This window comes from Carcharodon carcharias, chromosome 24 (assembly GCF_017639515.1).
Source record: "Carcharodon carcharias isolate sCarCar2 chromosome 24, sCarCar2.pri, whole genome shotgun sequence".
NCBI lineage: Eukaryota > Metazoa > Chordata > Chondrichthyes > Lamniformes > Lamnidae > Carcharodon > Carcharodon carcharias.
In genome coordinates, this window is record NC_054490.1 from 17470868 (window position 1) to 17489935 (window position 19068).

Sequence of the window (19068 nt, forward strand, 5' to 3'; positions counted from 1 at the left end):
GAGGGCAATCAAGGGACAGAGTTGGAGAGAGGAATAGGGAGATGTATAGAGTGAGAGAGAGATGTGGAAGGATATGGAGAGATCAGGGGAGAAAGATGGAGAGACAGGGATAGAGAGTTGGAGAGACACCGAGGGGGAAGAGAGATAGAATGAGTGAACATACAGGATTGAGAGAAAATGAGGGGGTGAATGGAGCGAGCGTGAGGGAGAATGATGGAGACAGAACAAAACATGGAATTGTAGAGTAAGGGGAGATTGAATGATTGCATGAAAGAAAGAGAGAGGGTGAAAAAGACGGAGAGAGTGAGAGAAAGAGAGAGAAACAATGTGAGTGGGTGGGAGATTCAGATGATGTGTGGGAAAGAGTAAACAGAGAGAGAGAATTGGATGTAGGTGGGAGGAGATGGAGTGATGGAGAAAGAGCGAGAGATAAATCTCATGTGAATGATAGAGTGAAAGAGAAAATGGAAGGAAGAGTGAGAGAGGCCAAGAGTGACAGAGAGGGCAGATCAGAAGGAATGAGATAGAGAGATAGGGAAAGAGTAGTTTTGTTCACTTTCAATCTTTTGGCATCATTATTTACAAATTAACTGTCAGCAAAATTAAAATATCCAAATGAACGGAAGTGAGATACAGTGTAGAGCTCCCTCTACATTACCCTGACAGTGTGTCCCCCACTTTATACCCAGTGTCAGCATCGAGCGCTCCCAGGGCAGAGACAGCACAGGTTAGATACAGTGTAGAGCTCCCTCTACATTACCCTGACAGTGTGTCCCCCACTTTATACCCAGTGTCAGCATCGAGCTCTCCCAGGACAGGTACAGCACGAGATTAGATACAGATAAAGCTCTCTCTACACTGTCCCTATCAAGCATTCCCAGGACAGGTACACCATGGGGTTAGATACAGAGTAAAACTCTCTCTACACTGTCCCTATCAAACACTCCCAGGACATGTACAGCACAGGGTTAGATACAGAATAAAGCTCCCTCTACACTGTCCCAATCAAACACTCCCAGGACAGGTACACCATGGGGTTAGATACAGAGTAAAGCTCCCTCTACACTGGCCCCATCAAACACTCCCAGCATAGGTACAGCACGGGGTTAGATACAGAGTAAATCTCCCTCTACACTGTCCCCATCAAACACTCCCAGGACAGGTACAACACGGTGTTAGATACAGAGTAAATCTCCCTCTACACTGTCCCCATCCACTTTCCTAATGTTCTTGGTCTCTAACGTGTACCAATATTATGTTTTTTTATGCCTCATTCTCTCACTTTCTCCTTGCTACTCTGAATATTTCTTCCTTTATGTATCTCTTCTTTGTGTTTTCTAATTTCTATCTGATCCACATGCACTTCCTTTTAGCTTTCTATTTGATTCTCTGTCTCTCTCAAGTACTCTGTTTTGCAGGTATGTTACCCCTCTGTCTCAGTCTCCATCACTACCTGTGCCTCACTCTGTTAGTTTTGCTATCTCTCTCTGTCTCTCTTTCTGTCTCTCTCTTTGTATCTCTCCCAGTGTCTCTGTCTCAGTCTCTCTCTCTCTATCTCTTTCTCTCTGATTCCCTCAATCTTACCCTCTCTCTCTCTTCCCCAGCTCCTTATCTCTCCTCCTCTGTCTATTTGCCTGTCTCTGTCTCTTTCACTCCCTGTTTCTATCTCTCTCTCCCCCCCTCCATCTTACCCTCTCTCACTCTCTTCCCATCTATGTATCTCTCCTATCTCTCTCTCTCTCTCTGTATCTGTCTCTCACACTCTGTCTCCCTTTGCCTCTCTTTTTGTCTCTCTCTGTTGGTCTCTGTATTTTTTTCTGCCTCTCACTCTCTGTCTCCCTTTACCTCTCTCCCTGTTAGTCTCTCTATTTTTACTTTCTGTCTCTCTCTCTCTCTCTGTATCCGTCTCTCACTGTCTGTCTCTAATTTTCCCTCTGCCTTTCTCCCACTGACCTTCTCTGTATCTGTCTCTGCTCTTTGCCTCCCACTCTTTCTCTCTCCTTCTACATCTCTCCCATTGTCTCACTTACTGTCCTTCTCACTTTCACTCTCAGCGTCTCAATCACAATGAATTTCTATCTCCCTCACTAACTCTTTCCCCATCTCTCTAATACTCTTTCTCCCAGTCTCTCTGTTTGTCCCTCATCACCCCCAACCTGTCCCACGCTCCATCCATCTCTAACTCCGTCTCTCTCTCTCTATCTCTATCTCCCTCGTCCTTTTTGTCTGCCTGTCTCCCTCTCTTTATACCGCCTCTATCTCACATTTCCTCTCTATCTATCTCTCTCTCTCTCTCTCTCTCTGGCTCTCCCTCTGTCTGAAAAGCAGAATGGTTTTCGTTATCCTGACAGTCCGAGAATCCACTCACTAGATCCTTGGCACTTGGATCATCCAGCGGAGTTTTGGAGAGCAGACTTCCTGACGAGTGAACCAGTTAGCAAGATCCTCCCATTCAGTCGGGCGGCCCCCATAAATCGACAGCCTCAACTCTGCAAACTGATTGGACGAGTCGTCGAGGGAATCAGAGAATTCCTGAGAGACAGGAAACGTTTTCAATCACAAAGATGTATACAAGCAAGAGTGCCCCAGTCCCCTCAGGGAGAGAGATATCTGTCCTTGGATGTCTCTCAGTCCCCTCTCTCTCAGGGAGATATCTGTACATTGACTGGTGTCTCACAGTCCCCTCTCCCTCAGGAGACAGCTGTACACTGACTGGTGTCTCTCACTCCCTCTCTCTCTCAGGGAGATATCTGTACACTGACTTGTGTCTCTCACTCCCTCTCTCTCTCAGGGAGATATCTGTACACTGACTGGTGTCTCTCAGCTCCTCTCACTCAGGGAGATATCTGTACACAGACTGGTGTCTCTCAGTCCCCTCTGTTTCAGGGAGATATCTGTGCACTGACTGGTGTCTCTCAGGCCCCTCTCCCTCAGGGAGATATCTGCCCTCGGGTGTCTCTCAGCCCTTCTCCCTCAGGGAGATAGCTGTACACTGACGGGTGTCTCTCAGTCCCCTCTCTCTCTCAGGGAGATATCTGTACACTGACTGGTGTCGCTCAGTCCCTCTCTCTCAGGGAGATATCTGTACACTGACTGGTGTCTCTCAGCCCTTCTCCCTCAGGGAGATAGCTGTACACTGACTGGTGTCTCTCAGTCCCTCTCCCTCAGGGAGATATCTGTACACTGACTGGTGTCTCTCAGTCCCCTCTCTCTCTCAGGGAGATATCTGAACACTGACTGGTGTCTCTCAGTCCCCTCTCTCTCTCAGGGAGATATCTGTACACTGACTGGTGTCTCTCAGTCCCTCTCCCTCAGGGAGATATCTGTACACTGACTGGTGTCTCTCAGTCCCCTCTCTCTCAGGGAGATATCTGTACACTGACTGGTGTCGCTCAGTCCCCTCTCTCTCAGGGAGATACCTGTACACTGACTGGTGTCTCTCAGTCCCCTCTCTCTCAGGGAGAAATCTGTACACTGACTGGTGTCTCTCAGTCCCCTCTCCCTCAGGGAGATATCTGTACACTGACTGGTGTCTCTCAGTCCCTCTCTCACTCGGAGATATCTGTGCACTGACTGGTGTCTCTCAGTCCCCCTCTCCCTCAGGGAGATAGCTGTGCACTGACTGGTGTCTCTCACTCTCTCTCTCTCTCAGGGAGATATCTGTACACTGACTGGTGTCTCTCAGTCCCTCTCTCTCAGGGAGATATCTGTGCACTGACTGGTGTCTCTCAGTCCCCTCTCCCTCAGGAAGATATTTGTACACTGACTGTTGTCTCTCACTCCCTCTGTCTCTCAGGGAGATATGTGTACATTGACTGGTGTCTCTCAGTCCCCCTCTCTCAGGGAGATATCTGTACACTGACTGGTGGCTCTCTCTCTCTCTCTCTCTCTCTCTCTATCAGGGAAATACCTGTACACTGACTGGTGTCTCTCACTCCCTGTCTCTCAGGGAGATATCTGTACACTGACTGGTGTCTCTCAGTCCCCTCTCTCTCAAGGAGATATCTGTGCACTGACTGGTGTCTCTCAGACACCTCTCCCTCAGGGAGATATCTGTACACTGACTGGTGTCTCTCAGTCCCCTCTCCCTCAGGGAGATATCTGTGCACTGACTGGTGTCTCTCAGTCCCCTCTCCCTCAGGGAGATATTTGTACACTGACTGGAGTCTCTCAGCCCCCTCTCTCTCAGGGAGATATCTGTACACTGACTGGTGCCTCTCAGCCCCTCTCTCAGGGAGATATCTGTACACTGACTGTTGTCTCTCACTCCCTCTGTCTCTCAGGGAGATATGTGTACATTGACTGGTGTGTCTCAGCCCCCTCTCTCGGAGTTATTTGTACACTGATTGGTGTCCCTCAGTCCCTCTCTCTCAGGGAGATATCTGTACACTGATGGTGTCTCTCACTCCCTGTCTCTCAGGGAGAGATCTGTACACTAACTGGTGTCTCTCAGTCCCTCTCCCTCAGGGACATATCTGCACACTGACTGGTGTCTCTCAGTCCCCTCTCCCTCATGGAGATATCTGTACACTGACTGGTGTCTCTCAGTCCCTCTCTCTCAGAGAGATATCTGTACACTGACAGGTGTCTCCCAGTCCTCTCTCTCTCAGGGAGATATCTGTACACTGACTGGTGTCTCTCAGCTCCTCTCACTCAGGGAGATATCCGTACACTGACTGGTGTCTCTCCCTCCCTCTCTCTCTCAGGGAGATATTTGTACACTAACTGGTGTCTCTCAGTCCCCTCTCTCTCAGGGAGATATCTATACACTGACTGGTGTCTCTCACTCTCCCTCTCTCTCTCTCAGGGAGATATCTGTACATTGACTAGTGTCTCTCAGCCCCCTCTCTCTCAGGGGGATATTTGTACACTGCGGTGTCTCTCAGTATCCTCTCTCTCAGGGAGTTATCTGTACAATGACTGGTGTTTCTCACTCCCTCTCTCTCTCAGGGGGATATCTGTACACCGACCGTTGTTTCTCACTCCCTCTCTCTCTCAGGGAGATATCTGTACACTGACTGGTGTCTCTCAGCTCCTCTCACTCAGGGAGATATCTGTACACTGACTGGTGTCTCTCAGTCCCCTCTGTTTCAGGGAGATATCTGTGCACTGACTGGTGTCTCTCAGGCCCCTCTCCCTCAGGGAGATATCTGCCCTCGGGTGTCTCTCAGCCCTTCTCCCTCAGGGAGATAGCTGTACACTGACGGGTGTCTCTCAGTCCCCTCTCTCTCTCAGGGAGATATCTGTACACTGACTGGTGTCGCTCAGTCCCTCTCTCTCAGGGAGATATCTGTACACTGACTGGTGTCTCTCAGCCCTTCTCCCTCAGGGAGATAGCTGTACACTGACTGGTGTCTCTCAGTCCCCTCTGTTTCAGGGAGATATCTGTGCACTGACTGGTGTCTCTCAGCCCCCTCTCCCTCAGGGAGATATCTGTACACTGACTGGTGTCTCTCAGTCCCCTCTCTCTCTCAGGGAGATATCTGAACACTGACTGGTGTCTCTCAGTCCCCTCTCTCTCTCAGGGAGATATCTGTACACTGACTGGTGTCTCTCAGTCCCTCTCCCTCAGGGAGATATCTGTACACTGACTGGTGTCTCTCAGTCCCCTCTCTTTCAGGGAGATATCTGTACACTGACTGGTGTCGCTCAGTCCCCTCTCTCTCAGGGAGATACCTGTACACTGACTGGTGTCTCTCAGTCCCCTCTCCCTCAGGGAGATATCTGTACACTGACTGGTGTCTCTCAGTCCCTCTCTCACTCGGAGATATCTGTGCACTGAATGGTGTCTCTCAGTCCCCCTCTCCCTCAGGGAGATAGCTGTGCACTGACTGGTGTCTCTCACTCTCTCTCTCTCTCAGGGAGATATCTGTACACTGACTGGTGTCTCTCAGTCCCTCTCTCTCAGGGAGATATCTGTGCACTGACTGGTGTCTCTCAGTCCCCTCTCCCTCAGGAAGATATTTGTACACTGACTGTTGTCTCTCACTCCCTCTGTCTCTCAGGGAGATATGTGTACATTGACTGGTGTCTCTCAGTCCCCCTCTCTCAGGGAGATATCTGTACACTGACTGGTGGCTCTCTCTCTCTCTCTCTCTCTCTCTCTATCAGGGAAATACCTGTACACTGACTGGTGTCTCTCACTCCCTGTCTCTCAGGGAGATATCTGTACACTGACTGGTGTCTCTCAGTCCCCTCTCTCTCAAGGAGATATCTGTGCACTGACTGGTGTCTCTCAGACACCTCTCCCTCAGGGAGATATCTGTACACTGACTGGTGTCTCTCAGTCCCCTCTCCCTCAGGGAGATATCTGTGCACTGACTGGTGTCTCTCAGTCCCCTCTCCCTCAGGGAGATATTTGTACACTGACTGGAGTCTCTCAGCCCCCTCTCTCTCAGGGAGATATCTGTACACTGACTGGTGCCTCTCAGCCCCTCTCTCAGGGAGATATCTGTACACTGACTGTTGTCTCTCACTCCCTCTGTCTCTCAGGGAGATATGTGTACATTGACTGGTGTGTCTCAGCCCCCTCTCTCGGAGTTATTTGTACACTGATTGGTGTCCCTCAGTCCCTCTCTCTCAGGGAGATATCTGTACACTGATGGTGTCTCTCACTCCCTGTCTCTCAGGGAGATATCTGTACACTGACTGGTGTCTCTCAGTCCCCTCTCTCTCAAGGAGATATCTGTACACTGACTGGTGTCTCTTACTCCCTGTCTCTCTCAGGGAGATATCTGTCACCTGATGGTGTCTCTCAGTCCCTCTCTCTCAGGGAGAGATCTGTACACTAACTGGTGTCTCTCAGCCCCTCTCCCTCAGGGACATATCTGCACACTGACTGGTGTCTCTCAGTCCCCTCTCCCTCATGGAGATATCTGTACCCTGACTGGTGTCTCTCAGCTCCTCTCACTCAGGGAGATATCCATACACTGACTGGTGTCTCTCACTCCCTCTCTCTCTCAGGGAGATATTTGTACACTAACTGGTGTCTCTCAGTCCCCTCTCTCTCAGGGAGATATCTATACACTGACTGGTGTCTCTCACTCTCCCTCTCTCTCTCTCAGGGAGATATCTGTACATTGACTAGTGTCTCTCAGCCCCCTCTCTCTCAGGGGGATATTTGTACACTGCGGTGTCTCTCAGTATCCTCTCTCTCAGGGAGTTATCTGTACAATGACTGGTGTTTCTCACTCCCTCTCTCTCTCAGGGGGATATCTGTACACCGACCGTTGTTTCTCACTCCCTCTCTCTCTCAGGGAGATATCTGTACACTGACTGGTGCCTCTCAGCCCCTCTCTCAGGGAGATATCTGTACACTGACTGGTGCCTCTCAGCCCCTCTCTCAGGGAGATATCTGTACATTGACTGTTGTCTCTCACTCCCTCTGTCTCTCTGGGAGATATCTGTACACTGACTGGTGTATCTCAGCCCCTCTCTCAGGGAGATATCTGTACACTGACTGGTGCCTCTCAGCCCCTCTCTCAGGGAGATATCTGTACATTGACTGTTGTCTCTCACTCCCTCTGTCTCTCTGGGAGATATCTGTACACTGACTGGTGCCTCTCAGCCCCTCTCTCAGGGAGATATCTGTACATTGACTGTTGTCTCTCACTCCCTCTGTCTCTCTGGGAGATATCTGTACACTGACTGGTGTATCTCAGCCCCCTCTCTCGGAGTTATTTGTCTCACAGTCTGATCCCTGGTGCATTACCTTGACCAATGCTGCAAAGTATTCGCCATTGATGAAATTGTTTGTTTTGAGATATAAGGCACGAAGCTCGTTGGCTCCAACTGGATTGTATTTTTCATTGAACCTGTCAAATCTTTGAAAGGTTTCACGGTCCTGGAAATGGGAAATCAGAACTGGGTCAGTAATAAATACAGTGGGCAAAATACTTATAGACACTTTACATTGAATACACTTTCTGACATCAGCTGTGTGATCAGAGTAACTCAGCACTAGGCCAGGATCAGAGCCCAGGCCTCTCCTTCTCTGTTGTTGTGGGAGTCAGTACCACACTGGGTGTGTTCAGACTAACTTAGCACTAGGCCAGGATTGAAGCCTGGGCCTTTCCTGTTCTGTGTCTGGCTCTCAGTACCACACTGGGTGTGTTCAGACTAACTCAGCACTAGGCCGGGATTGAAGCCTGGGCCTTTCCTGTTCCTTGTGTTTTGTTCTCAGCACCACACCAGGTGTGTGATCAGTATAACTCGGCACTAGGCCGGGTTTGGGGCCTGGGCCTTTTCTGCTGTGTGCGTGTGGGGCTCAGTACCGCAGTGGTTTGATCTGGCTAACTTGGCACTAGGCCGGGATTGAAGCCTGGGCCTCCCCTGGCCTATGTGGGTTAGTTGATTCAGGTTGATATTTCACCACCAGCAGTGCACCCCACACTTACTGCGCGCATGTTGAGGGCGTCAATGTCCAGGTTTTCTGGGTTCAGTTTGAGGCACTGAAACAGCTCGCGGAGAGTTGTCTTCTTCCCACCAGCCTCCTGCACCACACGCTCCAAGTCCCGCTCGTACGTCTTGCAGATGAACTGCAGGAGCTTCTTCTGGTTCATGCAGGCTGCAGCATGGATGTGTGTGTCTACCTGTCGGGTATGGAGAATGAGCATTAAGAGTTGGGGAGTGTGAGGCACAGAGAGAGAGGCAGAATGAGGGAGGGAAAAACAGGCAGAGGGAGAGTCAGTGAGAGAGAGAGATGGCGGGTGAAAGAGAGGGAGTCAGAGAGAGTGACAGGGAAATGAAAGTGAGCAAGAAAAAGACAGAGAGAGAAAGAGATCGAAGGGGAGAGGGAAACAGAGTGCGAGAAAGAGAGAAAGAGACACAGACAAGGGCAAAGAGAGAGAAATACAGAGACAGAGAGCAAGAGTGTGATAGAGGGAGGGACAGAGAGATAGACAGAGAGACACAGAGGTAGAGACACAGAGGGAGAGGGAGAGAGAGAGAAAGGGAGAGGGAGAGGGAGAGGGAGAGAGGGAGAGGGAGAGGGAGAGAGAGAGAGAAAGGGAGAGGAAGAGGGAGAGAGGGAGAGGGAGAGAGACACAGAGAATACTGAGAGAGTCATGGAGAGAGACACAAAGAGATAGAGCATTCGTCAGAAATCCATTTTAGATCTCTTTCTCTCCAGATTTTTATTTCTTGAGGTCACTGTGTGGAGGCTCCCTGCAGCCCAATCTTTGACCCCACACCCTTGTTCCCCTACCTTTGCCCCGACTCCCCTAACCCTTGACCCCCTACCCCTGGGCTCACCTTGCCCACATTGTAAAAATCACTGTGCGAGGCAACCTGGAGATCGACAAACTCCTTCTTCTCATTGACCAGCAGGTGGAGCTGGAACTTAGAGCTGAGGATCTTCAATCTCTGATTACAATAGGTTTTCCTGCAGGTGGGAGAGAAATCCACATTAGAGAGGGTATTCAGATAGGAGAGGGAGGGAGGGAGAGAGAGAGAAGAGGGAAAGGAGGGAGAGGGGCAGAGAGGGAGAGAGAGAGAATAAGACAAGGGAGCGAGAGAGGAGAAAAAAGGATGGGGGAGAGAGAAGAGACAGCGAGGGAGAGAGAAAGGTGAGAGTCAGAATGAGAGAGACAGTGTGAGGGAGAGCGAGAGAGAGCGACAGAGAAGGAGAGAGGGAGGTGAGAGTCAGAACGAGAGAGACTGTGTGAGGGAGAGCGAGAGAGAGCGACAGAGAAGGAGAGAGAAAGGTGAGAAACAGAACGAGAGAGACAGTGTGAGGGAGAGCGAGAGAGAGTGACAGAGAAAGACAGAGAGAGGTGAGAGTTAGAACGAGAGGGATAGTGAGAGGGAGGAAGAAAGGCGACAGTCAGAATGAGAAGGACAGGGAGAGAGAGAGAGAGACAGGGAGGGAGAGAAAGGTGAGAGTTAGAACGAGAGTGATAGTGAGAGGGAAAGAGAGAGTGACAGAGAGGGAGAGAAAGGTGAGAGTTAGAACTCGAGAGGCAGTGAGAGGGAGAGAGGGGGTGAGGAGGGTGATAAAAAGGGAGAGAAATAGAGAAAGAAGGGGAGATACATAATCGAGAGAATGACAGAGCTCCAAGAGAGGGGGTGGGGGGGAGTGAGGAGAAACAAGAGATAGACAGAGAGCAGAGGAAGAGATAGAGAACAGGACGGGCATTGTGGGAATTCATTGGGTGGTTAGGATCTGGGATTGAGGGATAGTTCATGGTTCACATCCCAGTGAGCATCAGGGATTGAGGAATAACTCCTACTTCACATCCCAGTGAGGAGCTGGGATTGAGGGATAACACCAATTTCATATCCCAGTGAGGATTTGGGATTGAGGGATAACTCCCACTTCACATCCTAGTAAGGAGCTGGGATTGAGGGATAACTCCCATTTCACATCCCAGTGAGGAGCTGGGATTGAGGGATAACTCTCGCTTCACATCCCAGTGAGGAGCTGGGATTCAGGGATAACTCCCACTTCACATCCCAGTGAGGAGCTGGGTTTGAGGGATAACACCCACTTCACATCCCAGTGAGGATTTGGAATTGAGGGATAACTCCCACTTCACATCCCAGTAAGGAGCTGGGATTGAGGGATAACTCCCATTTCACATCCCAGTGAGGAGCTGGGATTGAGGGATAACTCTCGCTTCACATCCCAGTGAGGAGCTGGGATTGAGGGATAATTCCCACTTCACATCCCAGTGAGGAGCTGGGATTGAGGGATAACACTCACTTCACATCCCAGAGAGGAGCTGGGATTGAGGGATAGTTCCTGTTTCACATCCCAGTAAGGATCTGGGATTGAGGGATAACTCCCACTTCACATCCCAGCGAGGATCTGGGATTGAGGGATAACTCCCACTTCACATCCCAGTGAGGAGCTGGGATTGAGGGATAACTCCTACTTCACATCCCAGTGAGGAGCTGGGATTGAGGGATAACTCTCACTTCACATCCCAGAGAGGAGCTGGGATTGAGGGATAAATCTCACTTCACATCCTAGTGAGGAACTGGGATTGAGGGATAACTCCTGTTTCACATCCCAGTGAGGAGCTGGGATTGAGGGATAACTCTCGCTTCACATCCCAGTGAGGAGCTGGGATTGAGGAATAACTCTCGCTTCACATCCCAGTAAGGAGCTGGGATTGAGGGATAACTCTCACTTCACATCTTAGTGAGGAACTGGGATTGAGGGATAACTCTCGCTTCACATCCCAGAGAGGAGCTGGGATTGAGGGATAACTTTCACTTCACATCCTAGTGAGGAACTGGGATTGAGGGATAACTTCTGCTTCACATCCCAGTGAGGAGCTGGGATTGAGGGATAACTCTCGCTTCACACCCCAGTGAGGAGCTGGGATTGAGGAATAACTCCCACTTCACACCCCAGTGAGGAGCTGGGATTGAGGGATGACTCCCAATTCACAGACTAGAGAGGAGCTGGGATTGAGGGATAACTCCCACTTCACATCCCAGAGAGGAGCTGGGATTGAGGGATAACTCCCACTTCACATCCCAGCGAGGAGCTGGGATTGAGGGATGACTCCCGCTTCACATCCCAGAGAGGAGCTGGGATTAAGGGATAGTTCCCGCTTGACATCCCAGAGAGGAACTGGGATTGAGGGATAACTCCCACTTCACATCCCAGTGAGGAGCTGGGATTGAGAGTTAACTCTCACTTCACATCTCAGAGAGGAGCTGGGATTGAGGGATAACTCCCACTTCACATCCCAGTGAGGAGCTGGGATTAAGGGATAGTTCCTGGTTCACATCCCAGTGAGGAACTGGGATTGAGGGATAACTCTCACTTCACATCCCAGAGAGGAGCTGGGATTGAGGGATAACTCCCACTTCACATCCCAGAGAGGAGCTGGGATTGAGGGATAACTCCCACTTCACATCCCAGTGAGGATCTGGGATTGAGGGATAACTCCTACTTCACATCCCAGTGAGGAGCTGGGATTGAGGGATAACTCACACTTCACATCCCAGAGAGGAGCTGGGATTGAGGGATAACACCCGCTTCACATCCCAGCGAGGAGCTGGGATTGAGGGATAACCCCCGGTTCACATCCCAGTGAGGAGCTGGGATTGAGGGATAACTCCCACTTCACATCCCACAGAGGAGCTGGGATTGAGGGGTAACTCCCACTTCACATCCCAGAGAGGAGCTGGGATTGAGTGATAACTCCTACTTCGCATCCCAGTGAGGATCTGGGATTGAGGGATAACTCCTACTTCACATCCCAGCGAGGAGCTGGGATTGAGGGATAACTCCCACTTCACATCCCAGCGAGGAGCTGGGATAGAGGGATAACTCCCATTTCACATCCCAGTAAGGATCTGGGATTGAGGGGTAACTCCCACTTCACATCCCAGTGAGGAGCTGGGATTGAGGAATTATTCTCGCTTCACATCCCAGCGAGGAGCTGGGATTGAGGGATAACTCCCGCTTCACATCCCAGAGAGGAGCTGGGTTTGAGGGATAACTCCTACTTCACATCCCAGTGAGGAGCTGGGATTGAGGGATAACGCTCACTTCACATCCCAGAGAGGAGCTGGGATTGAGGGATAAATCCCACTTCACATCCCAGTGAGGATCTGGGATTGAGGGATAACTCCTACTTCACATCCCAGTGAGGAGCTGGGATTGAGGGATAACTCACACTTCACATCCCAGAGAAGAGCTGGGATTGAGGGATAACACCCGCTTCACATCCCAGCGAGGAGCTGGGATTGAGGGATAACCCCCAGTTCACATCCCAGTGAGGAGCTGGGATTGAGGGATAACTCCCACTTCACATCCCAGCGAGGAGCTGGGATTGAGGGATAACTCCTACTTCGCATCCCAGTGAGGAGCTGGGATTGAGGGATAACTCTCGCTTCACATCCCAGTGAGGAGTTGGGATTGAGGAATAACTCTCGCTTCACATCCCAGTAAGGAGCTGGGATTGAGGGATAACTCTCACTTCACATCCTAGTGAGGAACTGGGATTGAGGGATAACTTCTGCTTCACATCCCAGTGAGGAACTGGGATTGAGGGATAACTCTCGCTTCACATCCCAGTGAGCAGCTGGGATTGAGGGATAACTCCCACTTCACATCCCAGTAAGGAGCTGGGATTGAGGGATAATTCCACTTCACATCCCAGAGAGGAGCTGGGATTGAGGGATACTTCCTGGTTCACATCCCAGTGAGGAACTGGGATTGAGGGATAACTCCCACTTCACATCCCAGTGAGGAGCAGGGATTGAGGGATAACTCCTACTTCACATCCCAGCGAGGATCTGGGATTGAGGGATAACTCCTACTTCACATCCCAGCGAGGAGCTGGGATTGAGGGATAACTCCCACTTCACATCCCAGCGAGGAGCTGGGATTGAGGGATAACTCCCACTTCACATCCCAGTGAGGAGCTGGGATTGAGGGGTAACTCCCACTTCACATCCCAGCGAGGAACTGGGATTGAGGGATAACTCCCGCTTCACATCCCAGTTAGGATCTGGGATTGAGGGATAACTCCCACTTCACATCCCAGAGAGGAGCTGGGATTGAGGGATAACACCCACTTCACATCCCAGTGCGGAGCTGGGATTGAGGGATAACTCTCACTTCACATCCTAGTGAGGAACTGGGATTGAGGGCTAACTCCTGCTTCTCATCCCAGTGAGGAGCTGGGATTGAGGGATAACTCTCACTTCACATCTTAGTGAGGAACTGGGATTGAGGGGTAACTCTCGCTTCACATCCCAGAGAGGAGCTGGGATTGAGGGATAACTCTCACTTCACATCCTAGTGAGGAACTGGGATTGAGGGATAACTCTCACTTCACATCCCAGAGAGGAGCTGGGATTGAGTGATAACTCCTGCTTCACATCCCAGAGAGGAACTGGGATTGAGGGATAACTCCCATTTCACATCCCAGTAAGGAGCTGGGATTGAGGGATAATTCCACTTCACATCCCAGAGAGGAGCTGGGATTGAGGGATAGTTCCTGGTTCACATCCCAGTGAGGAACTGGGATTGAGGGATAGTTCCCGCTTCACATCCTAGCGAGGAGCTGGGATCGAGGGATAACTCCCACCTCACATCCCAGAGAGGAGTTGGGATTGAGGGCTAACTCCTGCTTCTCATCCCAGTGAGGAGCTGGGATTGAGGGATAACTCTCACTTCACATCTTAGTGAGGAACTGGGATTGAGGGGTAACTCTCGCTTCACATCCCAGAGAGGAGCTGGGATTGAGGGATAACTCTCACTTCACATCCCAGAGAGGAGCTGGGATTGAGTGATAACTCCTGCTTCACATCCCAGAGAGGAACTGGGATTGAGGGATAACTCCCATTTCACATCCCAGTAAGGAGCTGGGATTGAGGGATAATTCCACTTCACATCCCAGAGAGGAGCTGGGATTGAGGGATAGTTCCTGGTTCACATCCCAGTGAGGAACTGGGATTGAGGGATAGTTCCCGCTTCACATCCTAGCGAGGAGCTGGGATCGAGGGATAACTCCCACCTCACATCCCAGAGAGGAGCTGGGATTGAGGGATAGTTCTTGCTGCAATTTAGGGCTACGTTCCTGGTCCAAATCGCAGTGATAGCTGCTTACAGAGGCCCATTCGAGATGATCTCTAGTACGGCCTTCAAGTCCTTGGTGTATTCCGAATGGTCAGGGTAGTGGAGAGAAGCCGGTGTGTACAGGTTCCCAGCGGAGTCCAGAAGCGTGATGATGCCATTCCTCATCTCCAGCCCATAGGAGAGGTCTGCAGGAAGGCCCTCCACACTCAGAGCCTTCAACATGTCCGCAGGATAACAGGTGAACTCTAAGAGGACACGGGAAAGAGCAGATCAGACCGAGCGTGGCCTAACATAAAGCTTTGGAGACTCTCCCAAAGAGGAGCCTCCCCTCCCTCCCTCCCTCACTCACTCACTGGGCTCCAGATCCCATGATTTCACATAGCACTCTGAAAGCACTCCCTCAGTACTGACCCTCCGACAGCGCAGCACTCCCTCAGTACTGACCCTCCGACAGCGCAGCGCTCCCTCAGTACTGACCCTCTGACAGCGCAGCGCTCCCTCAAGTACTGACCCTCCGACAGTGCAGCGCTCCCTCAGTACTGACCTTCCGACAGTGCAGCACTCACTCTGTACTAACCCTCGACAGTGCAGCACGCCCTCAGTACTGACCCTCGACAGTGCAGAACTCCCTCAGTGCTGACCCTCCGACAGTGCAGCTATCCCTCAGTACTGACCCTCCAACAGTGCAGCACACCCTCAGTACTGACCCTCCAACAGTGCAGCACTCCCTCAGTACTATGTTTGCTGTTCTTACTCCTGGTGCAGTACAGTGCAAGAGGATCCCAGCTAATCTGTTTATCACAGCTCAGAGGTGATCCAACAATCACCCTCAGGGCACTTATATCAAGTGCTCCCAGGGCAGCTCGAACGCAGAGTTAGGTACAGAGTAAAGTTCCCTCTACACTGTCCCCATCACACACTCCCAGGGCAGGTACAGCACGGGGTTAGATATGGAGTAAAGCTCCCTCTACACTGTCCCCATCAAACACTCCCAGGACAGGTACAGCATGGGGTTAGATACAGAGTAAATCTCCCTCTACACTGTCCCCATCAAACACTCCCAGGACAGGTACAGCACGGGGTTAGATACAGAGTAAAGCTCCCTCTACACTGTCCCCATCAAACACCCCCAGGACAGGTACAGCACGGGGTTAGATACAGAGTAAATCTCCCTCTACACTGTCCCCATCAAACACTCCCAGGACAGGTACAGCACAGGGTTAGATACAGAGTAAAGCTCCCTCTACGCTGTCCCCATCAAACACCCCCAGGACAGGTACAGCACGGGGTTAGATACAGAGTAAATCTCCCTCTACACTGACCACATCAAACACTCCCAGGACAGATACAGCACGGGTGTGTCTCCTGCTTTATACCCAGTGTCAGCTTCGAGCCAGGGCTGGTACAGTGCCGGTGTCTCTGCCCTGGTTATTGTTTCCTGATTCTTTCAGATGCCTCGGCCTAGCAGACTGTCTTCATACCTGGCTGTACATCTTGCTCCTCCGTCCAAGGCAGAGCCCTGACTTTCCTGAGGACCTGTGCTGTGCTGCGGGGGAACCTCTGTAGAGAGCGGTGCATGTACTTCTCTCGAATCTCCAGAGCGGTGAGCAGCTTCTGCAGAATGGGCTGCAGCTCACTCCTGGCCACCTGGGGTAAGAGAAAAAAGACGGGGGAGAGAATGAGACAGGCAGCATTGAGAGAACGGGTGAGATGGTGAGAGGTAGTCAAAGAGGGGAGAGAGAAAAGGGGGAGTGCGAAAGAAACGGAGTTGGGGAGAGAGGCAGAAGCACAATAAGAGAGAGAGAGAGCCAGACAAGAGGGGGAAGGAGAGAGAAAGACAGAAACACAGATGGATAGAAAGATATATATATATATATATAGTGAAAGAGGGGAGAGAGGGAAAGGAATGGGGGGAGAAAGATTGAGAGAAGGAAAGAAAAGAAGATGCAGAGAGAGGGAGAAGCACAGAGAGAGCCAGACAGCAGGGGGAGGTGGGGAGAAGAAGATAGAGAGATAAAGAGAAACAGAGGGAGAGAAAGAGGGGAGACAGATATAGAAGGAGTGGAGGCTAGGGAGAGAGAGAGAGGGAAAGAAAGGGAGATAGAGAAGGAGGAAGAAGCACACAAAGAGAGAGAAAGCGCCAGACAAGATTAAGAAGGAGAGAGAGAGAGAGAGAGAGAGGGAAAGAGGGGAGGGAGAGATAAAAAGAGTGTTTGGGTTCTGAAACGCAATTGTCACTAAGTGTACTACCTGGCTTGCCATATAGTCGTGTGACCTCTGCCAGGCAGGAATGTCTGGAGGCAGCTATGATACAAGCAGTTCAAGAAAACCTCTGACAGAGACAAGCACTGACAAAGCACCGCAGCCCGAGAGAGAAACAGCCAGGGAGACAGAGAGCCAGAGAAATGGAGCAATAGAGAGACAGAGAAAGAGTCTGTTAGATGAGAGAGTGATAGAGATAACGAGAAAGTAGTTCTGGAGAGAGACGGAGAAAGGAAAAGGAAGAGAGGAAAAAGAGGAGGAGGAGAGAGAGTAAAAGAGGGAAAGACAAACACAGAGCAAAGGGAAGAAGAGCGAGAGAACTTAGGAGAGCTGGGGATGGTCAGACAGAGAGAAGAGGGAAGGAGAGAGAGTGTGAAAGACAGACAGGGAGAAGTAAGTGAGAGAAGGGGACAGACAGAGGGAGGAGGAGGGGAGTAAAAAAAAAGCCAGGGGGGAAGAGGATTCTAATAAAGTCTTCCCTAGGTGCAGGGGAGGTGCCAGCGGACTGGAGAATTGCAAACATTAGGTCCTTGTCCAAAAAAGATTGTAAGGATAAGCCCAGCAATTACAGACCAGTCAGTTTAACTTCAGTGGTGGGCAAGATTCCAGAAACAATTATTTGGGATTCTAGAAACAGTTATTTGGAATAGAATTAGTACTCACATGGAAAAATACGGGTTGCTAAGGAAGAGCCAGCGTGGATTTCTAAAGGGGAAATCGTGTTTAACTACTTTTTGAGGAGGTAACAGAACAGCTAGATGAGGGTAATGCTGTTGATGTGGTGCACAGTGTTAAGATCCAATAGTTGTTTAGAAACAAAGAGTGAAACCTCAGACAGAGTTTTATTGCACGTCATTAAACTCTCCACTGGTCTCAGCTTTTATACAAACAAGTGGGTACTTAGTTAATCAACCTAATAACTAGCAATTGAACTTCTTTAACTGTTTCCTTCCATAATGGACTTTCAAAAGGCATTAGATAAAGTGCCACACAACAGACTTGTGAGAAAAGTTATTGCACATGGAATAAAAGGGCCAGTAGCAATGTGGATACAAAATTGGCTGAAAAGTAGGAAGCAAAGAGTAATGGTGAATGGATTTTTTTGGGCTGGAGGGAGGTTTGTTGTGGAGTTCCTCACAGGTCGGTTTTGGGACCCTTGCTTTTCCTGATATATATTAATCATCTAGATCTTGGTGTGCAGGGGACAATTTCAAAGTTTTCAGGTGATACAAAGCTTGGGAGTGTTATAAACTGTGAGGAGGACAGTGTAGAACTTCCAAAAGAAATAGACAAGCTGGTGGAGTGGGCAGATAGGTGGTAGATGAAGTTCAATGTGCAGAAGTGTGAGGTGATGCATTTTGGTAGGAGGAACATGGACAGACAATATGAAATAAGGGGTGAAACTTTGAAGGGGGTGCAGGAGCAGAAAGACCTGGGTGTATATGTGCATAGATCATTGAAGGTGGCAGGACAAGTGGAGAGAGCATTTAATAAAGCATTTGGTATCTTGGGCTTTGTTAATATGAACAAGAACAAGGAGGTAATGCTGAAATTATATAAGATACTCGTTAGACCTCAGCTGGAATACTGTGTACAGTTCTGGACACCATATTATAGGAAGGATGTGAACACATTGGGGAGACTGCAGAAGATGTTTACAAAAATGGTTCAAGGATGAGAAACTTCAGTTATGAAGATAGATTGGAGAGGTTGGGACTGTTCTCCTTGGAGAGAAGAAGGCAGAGAGGAGATTTGATAGAGATGTTCGAAATCATGAGGGGGACGGTGAGAGTAGATCGGGAGAAGCTGATCCTGCTCGGAAAAGGATCAGGAACAAGAGGGCACAGATTTAAAGTGATTTGCAAAAGAAGCAAATATGTAAAATATGAAAAAAACTTTTTCACACAGCGAGCAGTTAGGGTTTGGAATGCACTGCCTGGAAGAGTGATGGAGGCAGGTTCAATCGAGGCATTCAAGAGGGTATCAGATGATTATTTGAATAGAAACAATGTGCAGGGGTATGGGGAAATGGAAGGGCAATGGCACTAGGTCATAATGCTCATTTGGAGAGCCTGTGCAGACACAATGGGCTCAATGGCCTCCTTCTGTGATGAAGAGAAAAAATTAGGGGGAAATAGGATGAGGAAGAGGAGGGAGGGATAGAGTGAAAGCTGAGTGGGGAGAAACAGAGAAGGTGGAGTGGGATCACGAGACAGAGAGAGAAGTAAGAAATAGACTGGGGTGTCAGCAAGGGGAGAATC

General features: G+C 50.1%; 1 protein-coding gene across 1 annotated transcript in view; it reads right to left on the bottom strand.

The window, feature by feature from the left end:
- LOC121269353 (AMP deaminase 1-like) overlaps positions 1 to 16807 on the bottom strand; it is a 59272-nt gene extending 42465 nt beyond the window's left edge. The window contains 7 exon segments of the mRNA XM_041173906.1: positions 2369 to 2532; positions 7712 to 7843; positions 8397 to 8591; positions 9253 to 9382; positions 14577 to 14790; positions 16027 to 16192; positions 16796 to 16807. Coding sequence (XP_041029840.1) covers positions 2369 to 2532; positions 7712 to 7843; positions 8397 to 8591; positions 9253 to 9382; positions 14577 to 14790; positions 16027 to 16192; positions 16796 to 16807 — 1013 coding nt within the window.
- Positions 16808 to 19068: the final 2261 nt, after the last annotated feature.